The 16222-nt window shown below is 39.8% G+C and overlaps 1 protein-coding gene across 1 annotated transcript; it reads right to left on the minus strand.

Moving 5' to 3' along the window:
* Positions 1-242: 242 nt before the first annotated feature.
* On the minus strand, positions 243-16127 carry LOC110166645 (vang-like protein 1). The gene is made up of 9 exons (XM_020931927.2): positions 16037-16127; positions 9422-9655; positions 8530-8701; positions 4334-4762; positions 3407-3582; positions 2585-2718; positions 1280-1430; positions 881-1115; positions 243-797 (listed from the first exon to the last, which is right to left on the minus strand). The coding sequence occupies exons 2-9, from the start codon at positions 9481-9483 to the stop codon at positions 537-539; spliced, it is 1620 nt and encodes a 539-aa protein (XP_020787586.1). The 5' UTR covers positions 9484-9655; positions 16037-16127; the 3' UTR covers positions 243-536.
* Between the last annotated feature and the right edge of the window lie 95 nt (positions 16128-16222).

Consider the following 16222-nt stretch of genomic DNA (forward strand, 5'->3'; position numbering starts at 1 on the left):
AAAAAACATGGATACACTATATTAAGGTACTCAAGTATAAATACTGTACAAGTATTTGCAAAAAAAGAGTTAAATAGAGGCATAAAGGACCTTTTTGCAGCAATGGTTTCAGTTTGCAACAAGGCTTTTGTAAAATGCCCTGGTCTCCATGGTAACACTTAAAAAGAGAAGACAGGCCGAGACAGATCCCTGTGTTCACCGTACCTATACTGTCTCCCAGACAAAGTAGAACTAACGCTGCCTGCATCCTGATTGGCTCATCCGGTCTGTGCGGGAACAGCCCAGCAGGCACTCACTGGCACATGCAAATGACAGGATCTGTAGTGCATAGAATACCTGATCTCTGGTGCAGGACGGAGGAACTCAAGCAATGTGCCTCCAGTGTGGGCCCATTTGTTTTGTGTCTCCAGGGACGATACAAACACATAAACACGTATGTGAAAAAGTACAAAAAACAGTACAAAAACTTTTCTTTCATGGTGAAAATTCCTTTGAGTAGTTCAACAGTGAGAAAAAGGTCTGAGTGTGTTTTTCTGTTAAACTGAGGTTTCCGACTGGAGCAGCAGCAGAAACTTGTGGGACTTGGGATCAACGTATTCCTCCCTGAGGCGGAGGTAAGGGATGGCTTTGACAGTGACGGCTAAACTAAAGTCCAGACACTTGAGCAGGAAGTCTGTGCCCTGCTTCAGACCTGTGGTGACAGAGGCTTCACTCACTAGTGTCCACTGGTCAGACATCCAGCGCTCAGGGCCATACTGCAGAGTGGGCCCCGGGGACAGGTACGCCTCCAGGAACGCCTGCAGGCAGACGGCATTTAACAGGTAAACAGACATGATACAAACTAAAGCTTTAATATTCAACTAAATAATTCCCTCCTGACCTTAGGACTCATGTTGTTAACCAAGCAGAAGGAAAGGTGCTTCTGAATGCTCTCCATGCTGTGGCAGTGCTGCCTCCTGGTGGTACGGAGGTACTTCTGCAGGGCCCGGGCCAGAGACGGGAACACGGCTAGAGCAGCTTCGCGGACGTCCATGATATCAGATGGAGTTGCCTGTTCGTCCTCTTTCTTCATCCGCCGCACATGTGTAAAGGCCTCCTCCACCGCCACGACCAGCCTGTGAACATGAGAGAGTCATTAGCACTTCAGCCTCTGAGCATGAGAGGGTCATTAGCACTTCATCTCCGATGGGCCGCCTGACCTATTAGATGGATATTATACAATTGACTTGTTATTGGATTAAATTACCTAACAGGAGACATGTCTCTTATTTGGCCTCACCTGGCTCTGCGCTTGCGTACTCTCCTCTCGTAGTCCGCCTCTTCATAGTATAGCTCATTATGAGCGCTGTCTTTGCGTTTGGAGGCAGCTGTGCCCAATGGCCGTGACTGATTGCCATTACCAGGCTGCGCCCCCGCTGCGTTCGCCGGAGCTGTGCCAGAAGGACAGGACAAAGGCAAATTGGTCATATTGGCTCAATGTGGAGAGAGGGGTCTCCTGACCCCTCCACACCATGATTAATGACCTATGTCTCAATTTGTACAGGGGTAAATAAGAAGAGTGACTTATGACTTTGGAGAAGGGACCACAAGCACTTTCTAACAATGTGTGTCAATATCTGTATTCTCACTACTATTATTGATTATAGAAGCTATTTGGAGAGATGCCTCTGCTTTACACCTTCAATGTACTCTGCTATTATTACATCCAGGCCGCTGTGAATATATAAAACTGTTTGTGTATAAAATGTTAATGAGACGTGATTGTTTGTGAATGCTTTATTCATCGATTTTAGTGCAGTGAGTATGGATTCCTGCAAAGATCTATGGACATTATCTGCATTTTTGTGTATTCATCACTTGGTATGCATCAGATTCAAGCATTTTGTACAGATAAAAAAATACATAATTAAACACATCTTATTTAATTATATGCTTTTAAAATCTGAAGATCATATTTATATGGTACAAACCATCAGTTCTGAATGGTTATAAATACACAGAAAGAAAAGGGGTGGGGGTTAAGATGAAAAGGCAACGTTGCAGACGGCGGTGCAGGAGGAAGGAGAGATGTGGCGAATGTGAGAAACGAGTGCTGCTCTGATGAATTATTTAAGGATTGAAATTCCACAGCCCTCTGAGGCCTTTCCCTCACTCTGATGGTGAGGGGGGCTGGGGGAGGGAGGTGCTAATGCTACAGGACATGATATCATGTACTGGATCCCTGTTAACAGCACATATGTTTGTGGCTCTGTGCAGTGGCCAGGCCACTGTGGTGTGCACCATGTCTAACAGGCAAAGCCCCGCAGGCCCAGCTGAGATTACTGTGTATCAGAGCTTTATGGATACTACTCATTATGATGGGTGGTGCCTACTTCAACCATGCAATTTGCAAAGACCTGTGTTACTCTTAAAAAGCTATGTGCTTATGACATTTGTGAAAGCTGTTTATGAATAAAAACAAAATGCATTTCAAACTGTATAGGAAAAATATCCTTAATGTTAAAATATAAATACAAAGTACTTCTAAGTCATGCTAGAACAAACCTTAACAGGATGGAGTGGTTTCATTACAAAGGGGACTTACCATCCACATTGTAGACCTTTAGCCCGGCTAAGTGCTTGGCTGAGCGCTGCTTGGAGGCAGTGAGGAGGGCAGGGTTATGCACAGGGAAGTCTCTGTAGTAATACTCCAAAATGGAGAGGGCTGCTCTTTGAATGCTGTGAGAGAAAAGCATTTCAACATATTAGGTCAAACTGGTTTCAACTGAACCAAAATGAGAATAAATTAAAGGTCCTAACATTACACAAAATTGACTCTTGTGAGCTTTTAGCCATGGGATAATGCTGTTTCCTCATGAAGAATATGCATGCAGTTGTGTTTTGTTTCATTCATACATGTTTGAGTAACCCTGCTTTATTATCCTATTTACATCTCCAAAGCTCAAAATGCTATGTCCCACTTTGTGATGTCAGGTAGTGGTAATTTTCATTTTTAGCTTGGAATGGAGCACTTCCTGTATTAACACAGGGCTTGTGTGTTAACCATTTGTGAATGAAACAAAACACAACACTTGAGGAAATAGTGTAACATAGGTTCTTACTGCATACTTAAGATTTGCTTTATAGTTATGTCACGATCACAGTTTAAACAAAACAAAATGAGGAAACTGGGTCTGTGCCCACCTCTGTACAGTCCCTATGGTGTCTATAAACAATGGCAGCAAAGAGCTAGACAGGAAGACTGATGAGTAATTGAATTATTGCCCCAGCCTTTCTCCTCTGAGGACATGAGCCTGCAATCACTTTTACTTCAGCATGGAACAGCCAATACTCAAGTGAGAAGCATATACTCTGGTTTGTGCCAATACAAATTATTATTTCACATATTTACGGTGTGCAGTGGTACCTGAGTTGGCCGATGTTGTAATAGCGGGTTTCTCCGTCAGTTGAGCGGATCACACACACACTGTAGCAGGGCTGAAGGTGACGCAGCTCCAGTAAAACCACAGCCAAATAATGGACAAACAGCTGGGAGTCCACAAGAGACACCGCAAACTGGACAATGCCATGATAGTCCTCGTCCTGTGTGGAATAAATGCTCAGTCACATTTGTACATAGCACTCAAAACACTTTACATCAAGAAACCACTCATCCATTCACACACATCCATACATCAGTGTACACAGACACTGGGGGCGACGTGGGTTAAGTGTCTCGCTCAAGGACACAATTATAGCAAACTCTGGAACGCTCTGCCCCCTCACGTCTGAACAGCCCCCAGAGTGGAGTGTTTTAAGTCTCCTCTTAAAACCCACTTTTATTCTCTGACTTTTAACACCACGTGAGTTGTGTGGTCCTCTGTGTCTTTTATTTATTTTATTTATTTTATTTAATATTATTCATATTCATCATATTCTATAATGTTGCTCCTTTTATTTTACTGGTTTTATTAATTTAAGACTAGTATGATTAAATCTGAGCACTTATTTTATCATTATATTATGATTGTTGTTATTATTATTATGTGTTTGTGCAGCACTTTGTAAACTGTTTGTTTGTGAAATGTGGTATAAAAATAAAGTGGATTGGACTGAATTATAGCATGCATCTTTGGGAGCTGGATCAGCGAATGAGGTTTTTATATCAAGGATGGGATTCGAACTTTCGGATCAGTGGACAAACGCTCTCCCAACTGACCTACTGTGCTTATGCAATAGCTGTTACGTATCATGAGGGGCGTTGTGATACTTAACAGCTATTGCATGTTCACTTAGTTCATATTACTTTGCACAAAAATGCTCTAAAGCAGAAAAATGGCTTGCTTCATCTCACCTGAGCATCGAGAATCCGGACCCCATAGAAAAGCCAGTAGGACATCGTGAGTAGGAGAGTGAGTGTGGTGAGAAAGGCACGGTACACATCCACTCGCGGGAGGCTGGCCCTGCCCGGTCGTAGGAACAGAGCCCAGATGGCCAACAGAAGAATCAGGAGCTTGAATGAGATGGAGAGGAACAGGCCCTCACAGGCTGACCCGCACGCCTGCAGTCGGTCTGCCCATAACAGAGCGGGCAGCAGCAGAAACACTAACGGTGTAGCAGCCACCACCAAGCCCACAAACACGCCCAGAGCCACGGGCAGGTACCTCCGCACGTTCTGGGTGCGGTCCTGGATCTCCTTCCCCAAACCCACCACCTCCTCCTGGGACACACTCAGCTCTGAAGTCCCAGTCACAGCGGTCGTGGTCTCTCCCCAGTTATCATCCTGAAACAAAAACATTTCAAAAAAGTCCAGTCACTTAAATGTAAATATAGTGAGTAAACAGCAAAATAGCAAAAGAAATTTCAATTCTGTCAACTGGAAAAAAGCTTCTGGGACACTGCCTTTTATTTGTCTGACTACACTAAAACACACATTTGTTTTATAGTTGCGGTTACAAACAGAAAGTGTAAACAAATGTGTGCTAGTTTCAGTGTTCACTCTAAAAACATTTGTCCAGTTGAAAGAATTACATTTTCTTTTGCTATTGATACTACTTGGAAGATTGGGGACATTAACACAGACATACTGAATAAAATGTGCTGTAAAATATTGAGTAAAACTATATCGACTTACTGTTCAATATAGGAAAGCTGGAATAATATATTTTGGGGGTCCATATTTATCGTGTGTACATTTTCTTTGCGATAGTGTGGACATTTTTTTATGTAGTTATGTATGATTTGAGCTGTAAAGAGTTTATTTTTTAATGATACTGTGTTTACTGGGATTATCCTGTTTTGTATCATATTTCTCTGTAGCTAAGTACTCCAGTTTTCCAAGGATGTCCTATTGATGCCATGTTTGAAACTTGGGAGATTTGCTCATTATGTCAAGCATCAGAGAATGTGACAGAGAATGACAAGAGGCACCCAACAATAGCCCAGAATCCACATGCTCCTCACAGATACAAAGTAGATTACAGCAGCAGATGCTCGAGCCCATCACGACATATTAGAGTTATTTTTAATTCTTCCCAGACCACGGGGTTATTTTAGACAAGATTTTTGTTCAGACATGGGGAAAAATCTGAAGAATAAATGATGTCTAATCTAAAGGGACATTTATTCTTTGTGGCTGTCATTAATATGTGTCATTAGGCCTTTATAGTTCCCAGGAGCTTTTAGTGACTCACATATGTGCTCTTGAATACAATTAAAAAACCCATGTTTAATGGTCCTATATTAGGCAAAATTGACTCCTGTGAGCTTTAAGCCATGTTATAATGTTGTTACCTTCTCAAAAACATACCCAGAGTGGTGTTTTGTTTCATTCACACATTTAAGTGACTCTTTATTTATATTCTCTCTACATTTCCAAAGCTCAAAATGCTCTGTTCCACCTCACGATGTCATGCAGCTGCAGTTTTCAAGTTATCAGCTACTTTTATGTTTTCTTCAGTAGAGATTGTCAGTTTCAGGGCTGGAATTATACAAATGATTCCAGTGAAGGTGTATGGAATTTAAAAAACACAGTGGAGCACTTCTGTATTACCACATGACGTCCCAAGATGGAACAAAGCGTTTTCCGCTTGAAAGAAGAATTTGAAAGAGGATTTGTGTGTTAAACGTGTGGATGAAACAAAACACAACTCCAGGTATGTTTGAGGAAACAACATTATAGAAAAGAAAATAGCAGAATATGGGCCCTTTAATACCAGAATCCAAATAAACACATTAATTCAATCTCAAAACATCATTATTTGTGGTGAAATCTGACTGTTAGATCTAATTACCGGCCTACATTTACATTCTCTATTCCATTAGTGTTCACACCCAATTAATTCAGCCAGAGTGAAAAAGCAAGCAGCAGACGAATGTGGAGGAGGGGCTAAGTAAAGATGGATAGATATGACATTGAGCTGTCTGGTTAACATCGTCCTCTAACTGTACAGCCTATCTGGTAGGAATGGGACAAAATCTCGTGCTACAAGATCTCGAAAGACAAACCTACCACAATACTGTGCACACAAGAGAAAAATTATCTTGTCAGATGAAGGGGTTAAGTGCTGCAAAAGCTTTAGTTTCAAATAGCAGTGCTACGATGACTAAATTTCAAATAGCAGTGCTACGATGAATATTAAATAAAGTAAAATGAAAAATTATATGACTAAAATTGTGAACTGAACAGCACAATTACAATAAAAAGTCAAAATCTCGGCTTCTCTTCTTATCGTGGTCCCGACCTTGTCTCTCATCTCATCTTGTAGAAATTGCCTCTTGTCCCATCCTTACTGCCTACTTCTTTAATTGGTAAAATATGTGTATCTCCACTTCTGTGAATGAGCCTTTCCACTGGGAATAAAACAATATCTTGGTACATGTGTGGAGGGAGAAACTACAAAGTCAGCTAAATGTGGTGGAGTGCTTCAGGGCTCCACGCACAAAGAAAAAGACTTACAAATAATAGTCTAGTTCCTCACACACAGCTGAGATTTCACATAATAGTCTTTGATCATATATTTATTAGAAATACTAATATATTTATATCTTATCTACTCAAAAAGCATCTATTTAGAACTGCTTTTAATGTCTAACCTGCTTTTATACCTATATTATGCCTTGTTTTTTACATGCAGTCTTTTTGATTGTATTGTTTGTACAGTCTCTTCAGGTATTTTTATTATTATTATTATTATTATTATTATTATTAAAGAAGATATATTATGCATCTTTGTTGAGCTTTTGACCAGGTTTTCTCCACATCATTATCTACTTGAAATTGTAATTTGAGGGGTCCATGCATGTTTGAGTAATCTTTATTGTCCTATTTGAGGCGGCATTTCTCTGAACATTTCCATTTGCACAAACCCTCATTGTTTAGACCGGCTGATAGATACATCTGTGGACTCTCCCTGTATATTAAAGTCTGTCTGATTATTGTCTATAATGAAACTAAGGTGGAAGACACACACACTAAAGCAGACTGGAGCTGCAGCTTGCTTGGCACCGTTCTTATCTGGCAACGTTTCAATGGAAAATGGTTGGCCACTTTTTCTATCACAAAACAGCAGTCATTAGCACATTTAAGGCTGCCAACTACAAACATAACGCTAAGTGGAATTAACAATCTTGATGTGTGTTTTAGCCTTTTTCCCCAAATAAGTCTGAAATAATACCATGACAGTTTGGGGGTGAATACATCATCTATGAAACAAACAGTCTTTGGTGGTGCGAACATCTAAAGGAAACTGAAGCTGCTGCCTTCTGGCTCAAAGCTAACAAAGCACATGGACGCTCTTCCTCTGACTCACACTCACACTGGGACACAGGGCTGTCACCCAACACTCCCGCCTTATGTCATCGGCATGCATGTAAACACTGAGAATTATTCATATCAGCTTTCCCAAAAGTGCAGTTCGCTTGGCTCATCTCAGTTCGTGGAAATGTCTCTGTGATGTTAGCATTAGAGTCGCTCCCAAAAGCCCTTTCTGTTTGATTTGGAAAAAACTGTGGTGGTGGTGGTAAATGTCAGTTCTTCAGTATTACACAGTTTGGAATGATTTGACTGGGGGAGGGGGCTGCTATTACAATGGTAGATTAACTTACACTGGCCACAATGGACACTATGAGCTGACAATCACAGTCAGCATGGAATGTGGTGGCCATGCCAAAAAGGAATGCCAGGAAGAGGAACAAAAAGGACCGGACTCAAAGAAATGATTAAAAGCCTCACTGAAATCCCATTTACATCCAGTCACAGTAAAAGATGATTTGATATATGCATATCATTTACAATGTAGAGAAGGTTTAGACGGTGGTCATCTTAACTGGTCAAGGATTACACTGTCTCATCTCATTCTGAGAGGGAGTCTAACCTTGAACCTTTCAGATGCCCTGTCATTACAGCAGTCAGTGAGATGCCAGCTGTGAGAGTGACTTTATAAGGTCAAGGTCCAAAGTAAACTATTAAATTAGGTCTTGTGATGATTCACAGAGGAATGTAGTTACAAACACAGAGCCCTAATTGTAGCACAATATGAGTCTTTGTACCTGTGTATCGTCCCCATGGTCAGCAGCTGGAGCAGGGTCTCCGGGCAGGGGATCTCCATTGTGGACAGGAGACTCCTGGGATGGACTGTCAGGGGGGTTTAAGACCACAGAGCGCTCGGAGCGAATGCTGTCTTTACTGCTGCTCGCCTTGTGTCGCTCACGGCTTCTATCTCTACAAAAAGGTGACATACATTTAACATGGAGTTCAACAAAAGCTCATTTCATTGTTTACATCCATGTGTTTCATGGTAATGAGAAATTATGTCCGTTTCCATGAATATATATATATGAATATATGAATATATATATCTATATATATATATATCTATATCTATATATATATCTATATATATGTATATGTGTGTGTATATATATATATATATATATATATATATATATATATATATATATATATATACACATCTTGAATGGGTAGAAAAGTGTTGCATGTTGAGACATGACAGACACATATGCATGGGCAACTCTCCTGAACAGCCTTTGTATCATCTCAGACTTTAGGCCATACTGTAAGAACTACTGTGACAAACAAGTATATTTTGGTGTTGTGGCTGTGCAGAGTCACACAGAGCACTCCTAACAGAGCCTGTATGGAAACTGAAGGTGTTATATTCTTGTCTGTACCGCAGGTGTGAGGCTCTGACAGCAAGGGGGACATTTTCTCATTTGCAGTGAATCACTGTAATGGGTTTGTGTGACTGCTCTGTGGTGCTGAAGCTGTTTTCTGTCTCCTCCCATAAAACATGTATTTTTTAACCTACACCAAAAGTGTATATATACATAGTGTACATACAAAGATTTTTCAGCTATGGTACAAGTATTTATGATGATATTTAGTCTAAGTTTTGTTGATCAAAACAAAGCTAATACTCACGTGTGTCGGTTGGACCTGCCAGAGCGGCTGGAGTAGCCTGAGTGAGTGGACTCTGTGTCCATGTTGGCTCAGAGCGTCTGATTGGCCAGTGTAGAGGAGAGGGGAGCAGAGGAGGTGTAAAAAGTGGGGTAGCTCCAACACTCAATGAGAGAGATGGGTTGCTATAGAGACAGACTTGATGAAGCAACAGCAACTGAGATCCAGCACGAGGGCTTGTTTGGGACCCACATGGACCTGAAAACACACAAATAATAAGGAGTGAACAAAGTCACACATTTAGCCCTTCTGGGCTTTTCCTAATTAGTATTAATAAAAGTAGTAATATCATAAAAGTCAGCAAATCTTAAATTTTTCTTTAAAAGACAAAGATGTGTGGATATTAAAGATTCATTTTGAGCATGTAGCAGGGCCATCCATCATCATTTCCAAAACGTGCCCATTTCCATTAATGACCTCCTCACTCCAGCAGCCTGCTACAGTATCCATCTATGTCAGGCTTTTGATGCTTTGCCCTGAAACACACAAACACACGTGCCCGTCTCTGGGTTCTAATGCATGCGCCCTAATGTATGTGCCTAAGTGCTTCCCCATGCATGACCGTCCTTTCAGTCCTTAATCTACTCTGTGTCTGTCTCCCAGCTGTTGTCCTGACAACCACCTGCCTGTTAACGGCCACGGGTGAGTCTCTAACTAACTGGGATTATCCTTCTCACATTATTTACAAGATTATACTGCTGTTATTAAAGACAGATTATAGTAACATATATATGCAGTTTTTACATATATACATAAAACATATAATCAGTAGAAACGTAAATGAACATACTCAGAAAGTACAGTATGAAGAGCCTTTTTAGCCATCACATGCTTTCAGAACCTCTTTGTTTCTTTACACAGATTTAATATGAACCTATTGAGACTCTGTGATAATAAGAAATTATTGAATTTCAAACAAAAGCTTTCCTATTTCAGCTCAATTGTAATAAAAACATTCAGCACCAGTTTGTCTTGTGTTGCAGGTTTACCAATAGGCCTGTCACAATAACAAATTTGGAAGTATGACATATTTGTACAGAGATAAATTGCGATCAACGATACAAGAATGCAAGACAATTCAAGTAAACCATTTTTAAATAGACAGTATGATTAAAAGGCCAACAAATGCACAACAAAATGTAGCAATAAATAGCCATAGAAGTCACTTATTTAAACTTTTATAGCTCAAATCTTATCGTATTACAACAAAAAATATCCCAAATCTCCCCACTTTTACAAAGAAAATGTACATGCCATAAATACTGACCACCCAAAATATACTGTCCCAACTTCCATATACGATAAATCGATATAGCAATTATTGTGACAGTCACAATAAATACGACTCATAGTTCAATATATGAAATCAGCAACAATATTTCAGCATTTTTTGGCAATATGCTAAAGTAAATAGTGTAAATGAAAATGGACCAACCTGCTCCTCACAACTCAGAGCATCAATTTGAAACAAGAGAGTCATGACAGAAGACAGCCATCTTTCATCGCCAACCCATCACTGCAGCATCCACTGTTACCGCGGCAACAGTCGAGGCAGGGGACCCCGTCAAGCAGCAATAATCAATCACCCCACTGAGGGTAAATGTGTGTTATAGGCCTCTTTATAGGAGAGAGGGGCTAAGAGAGAGGGCAAACAATACCTCTGGACTAAAATGGTTATATTCAAAAAGCCTGGGTTTGAATAAAGCTGTTAACCCCATGAGTGCTGATCTATGGGGGATATGTGGGTTACAATCATATACTGAAGAGGCACTGAGCCAAGAGAAGAGCATGAAGGGCCATAGTGAACCAGGCCATGTGGAAAATCTGCACCACGGGGTAAAAAAAACTATCAATTACAAACCCACGGATAGTTATGAATAAAGGATGCAGGGTAAGACAGAGAGAGAGAGACAGAGAGAGCGAAAGGGAAGTACGGTTTCCTCCTCGAGTTAGAAAGATTCTGCAGCCCCGCTTTGATGGGGCAGAGGGGTCTGTACGAGCGCGGGTACGTCACTGTGGAGCGTTCTGGTCGGCTGCACCTCGAAGGGAGTCACGAGAGCAGAAAGTGACACTAATGTAAAACAAACTCTGATTAGTGTGTTTGTTTAGCGCATTCAGTCGGACACGCAGTGGGAGCCATGTACGAGTGAAAGGCCTTTGGGGACGGTTTCTGCAAAATATCCTCTCGGTGTTGTTAATAGTTCTTAGATACAGATATTTCATTATAGTATTTCAAAGACTTTATTGCAGTATTTCAACAAATGTATAATTTTTGTGACAGATGCATTAAATCAAAGAGACACAAATTGTAGAGTGACCCATTTTTGTTTGAGCAAGGGTTTTGAGCTGGTTTTGTGTATTCATATTAATTCGTGAAAGTTTATGCCATAGTTTTAGAGATTATGTTTTATTATGTTGAATGAAAAAGAATTTAACTGACAATTAGACTATATTTTTATACTAAAGTTAAAATTCACCTTGGTTAATTTTGGCTGATACACAGTAGAACAGATTGAACTTTTTACCAGGTTTTGTTTCATACAATGGGCCCAACAAAGGTATTAACCATAAACCATGAAAAAATTATTATATATTTTTTTACACGTATTTGTCTGACTTGCTCTACAACTCAATACTAAACTATTCACAGTTGTTAAAAAAAATTATAACATCACGGTATGAACCTCATGATATTTATTGCGATATCGTGGGAAAGCTGGTGGGGAGGCTCACGATTAGGGATGTAACAATATCCAAATCTCTCGGTTCGATATTTTCACGATATACATCTCACGGTACGATATTTATTATAACAAAACGTTAATATGCCACTTTTTCCTCTTAAATGCCTTGACAAGACTTAATCCAAAGAATTTAAGCCTTAAAAGTGCTTAGAACCATTATTTCTTCATGTAGTCTACACTGAAATAGAGCAAAGGATCATGGTCTATGTAGTTTCCTCTGTATTTTTTTTAGCTATTGCTGCATCATAACTCTTAATTTAAGCAAAGAGACTTGTAATTCGATATATTGTGAGGGTCCACAATATTATTGTGAGAATCTTGACGATACAATATCACAATATTTCATTTTTTGTTACATCCCTAATAACTAGGCCTGTCACGATAAAAAGTATATTGACGTATCGTTCAATATATGAAAGCTCAAGGTCAATATTTATTGTGTGCACATTTTCGTTACTCTACTGGGAAATGTTTGGTTATTTTTTGTCAATATTATACAATTTAAGACATAGAAGATTGAATTTGTACCTTCCATGAGGCAAACTAAGTACTAAAGTGTTTCATTCTGCTGTTTATTTAATGCAGCTCATTCATACATTTAGAATAGTTTTAGTTTAGTTTAAATTTGCTCTTCGGTTATTGTAGCATAAATAAGTTTCAGTATTATCATTTTTCGCAATGTTTTTTTGCAGTAATATAGCGTGTTTCAAAATGTGTTATCGTGACAGGCCAAGATGTAACAGTTATTTCATATTTATCCAGCCATGAGCGGCTCGAGCCTGTTAGAGCTGATACCACGTTGGCTCCAAAGTCGGCCTCAAAGCCTTATGCCGAACACATGGCGAGTTTTGGTCTCCATGACATCTGCGCCCTCTCCACATTAGCTCTGTCCTCCTGTCTGTATTAAACATGCCTTTGATGCCATGTGATCATCTACCTGCTACAACAACGACCACTGCTCATCTGTACACCAAAACGCACAATGCAAAGAATTGTGAAAGCCAGACCAGTTTTAAAATACCAAATTAATTAAAACGAGCAGAGAGAGAAAGACAATCCTCTAAGCCTATAGTAAAACCTCTGTTAATTCGAATAGTGAACGTCTTTGTGAGGGGATATTTATAGTGATAGCCATCTCCAATCTCTCCTCAGACTTCAGATAACCCAGAGGGACAGCTGCTGATATAATAGCACTACTGCTCCACTCAGATCACACAAGCTGTAGGCCTACAAAAATTCCACACGAACTGCCCTTGGACACAGACCTTTGTCTCACTTTATAGACCCCTTGCTCCAATTTTGGACATGTTAAGCTTAAAGGGCCCATATTACACTATTTTTAATCTATTTTATAATGTTGTTTCCTTAACAAGGCATACCTGATAGGAATGTAACAATATCCACATCTCATGATACGATATCGTCACGGTATGAACCTCACGGTGCCATATTTAAAAGCTCACGATATTGGTGGGGAGGCTCACGATTAGAGATGTAGCAATATCCAGATCTCTTAGTACAATATTTTCACGATATACATCTCACAGTACGATTTATTGTGATATTTTGTGGAGGCTAAATCTGCTACTATGCTACTTTTCCTCTTAAAATGCCTTGACAAGACTTAATCCAAAATATTAAGACTCAAAAGTCCTTAGAACTGTTATTTCTTCTTGTAGTCCACACTGAAATGGAGCAAAGGATCATAGTCTAAGTCAGGGGTGTCAAACTCAAATTCACAGAGAGCCAAAATTAAAAACTGGGACTAAGTTGTGGGCCAAACTAAATATTTATTGAAAAATTTCAACAACATCTGCATGTTTTCTCTTCTTTCAAGACATGTCATGTTAAACCTTTTCTTAAAATAAATGTTTAATAATAGTTTTGGTTAAACATTGAAAATTTTAAATAAATGTCTCTATAGCCTATATATAGCCGGCGGGTCAGCTCTTATACATATTTGATATGATCTCGCGGGCCAAATATAATTATATTGTGGGCCAAATTTTGTCTATGTAGTTCCCTCTGTCTTTTTTTAGCTATTGCTGCATCATAACTCTTAATTTAAGCAAAGAGACTTGTAATTCGATATATTGTGATGGTCCACGATATTATTGTGAGAACTTTGACGATATGATATCACAATATTTCGGTTATTGTTACATGCCTAATACCTGAAGTTGTGTTTTCTGTCATTCACACAGTTCATTACACAAATCCTGCATATTTAGACTGAGTTCTTCTCTCAAATGGAAAACACTCTGCTCCTTGTGATGTCATGTGGTAATATAGGAAGTGCTCCACTGTGTTTTTAAACTCCATGCACCTTCACTAGAATCATTTAGATAATTTCAGCCTGGGAATTTTCTCAAAATCTCTGCTAAACAAGATAAAATGTAGCTGAAAATGTAACTTGAAAACTACTGCTTCGTGACATCGCAAGGTGGAACAGAGCATTTAGAGTTTAGGAGATGAGATTATTAATAAAGGATTACTCAAACATGTGTGACTGAAACAAAATTCCAGGTATGTTTTGAGGAGGTAACAACATTATAACATGGAATAAATTTTGTGTAATATAGGACCTTTAAATTCTTAGAACCACCATTAGTTGCAATAAACACCTGGGACTTCATTGCTAAACATCAATATCACTGTTTACATATAGGAAATAATTAAAACATTAGATTCTTAGGAGACAGCTGAGGGTCCTTGGCACGCCCCCTCTCTGCCCTCTCACTCACACCCTGCATTTTCACAGAAGCTGCAGTAAAAGGAGAAAGTAAAGATCTGACGCACGGCTCAGGAATGCAAACTTAACATCTTGTTCACTCAACTGGAACTAAAAAAGGGTCAGCTATGTGCTAACGTAAATATTACCAATGAGAAAATGTGTCAAAACAAATAAACATTTTTCTATTTCGAACTCAGTTTGTTTACGATAAGCTGATAAAACTGTATGTGTCTGGATTGATAGTTTACAGTTTGAGATCTGACCCTTAATTTTGACAATCCAACAGAAGATGCTGACTTTTCTTTCAGTCAGCTGAGAGACTTTTTAATCTAGTTTTGATATAGGCTTTTATTTTGATAGACCTTTCTTTACTCAGAGTTTGACACTGTATTGTTACCACCTGGCTTAAGCACAATACTTAACAAAAAATAACGTGTTCAAAATGCTTAAAATAACACTGACTGCTATCCTTTTCTCCACAGATCTGACCTTAACCCTCTCTGCCAAGACCTATCAGCGTTTTTAAATAATACAGTACGCCATAGTGACCCTCTGAGACTATGAGCTTTTCCATTCATTCATTCGCATTACGCCCCACCGTCCAGCTGCGTGCACTGTATCCTCCAGGCAGCTGGTGATGATGGCGATACGCACCACCACACCGAGAGGGAAAAGGGCAGCATAAGCCTCTTTTTTTTTTTTTTTTTTAAAACCTACTGGCTCAACGAAACCGACTGTAGTAGATGCTATCCCCCGTGTAGCGGTCTCGGTTACAATGGATCCGCTTTCATCCTGAAGCAATGAGATCAGCGACGTTACAATCGGACACTGTTTCGTGCAAATTAAACAATAACTGGTGAATTGAACGTAAAATAATGCAAATAATAACCCAAAGTGTATTCAGGTCAAGGGGACATAATGAAGTAAAAGCAGCACAGTGGTCGGGTATCATGAGGAGCCGTGCAAAACCCAATAGCACCAATGAACTTCATCATTAATTCTTGAGGGGTGTTGTACCCCGGGCTATTCGCTGTCAGGGTACAAGCCGGTAAAATCATGCTAAATAGTGGACATAAAATAACATAAAAGGGGTCCACCTACCGTATTTCTGCTTCACATGTGTGCCCCCATCTTTTTCCTGTCCCGGTGTGGGGGGAGGATGTGTGTCGCCAAACGCTGCGCTTTTTTCTGCTGGGAAGGGCGTCTCTGCTCCGGCAGCAGCTCCTTCAGACGAGCCTGGCCATTGTGGCGAAAACCACAGAGGGAGGCAGCGCCGAGGTACGCTCA

Source organism: Boleophthalmus pectinirostris, unplaced genomic scaffold (assembly GCF_026225935.1).
Source record: "Boleophthalmus pectinirostris isolate CB_2022bp ecotype Guang Dong unplaced genomic scaffold, ASM2622593v1 HiC_scaffold_1, whole genome shotgun sequence".
Taxonomy (NCBI): Eukaryota; Metazoa; Chordata; class Actinopteri; order Gobiiformes; family Gobiidae; genus Boleophthalmus; species Boleophthalmus pectinirostris.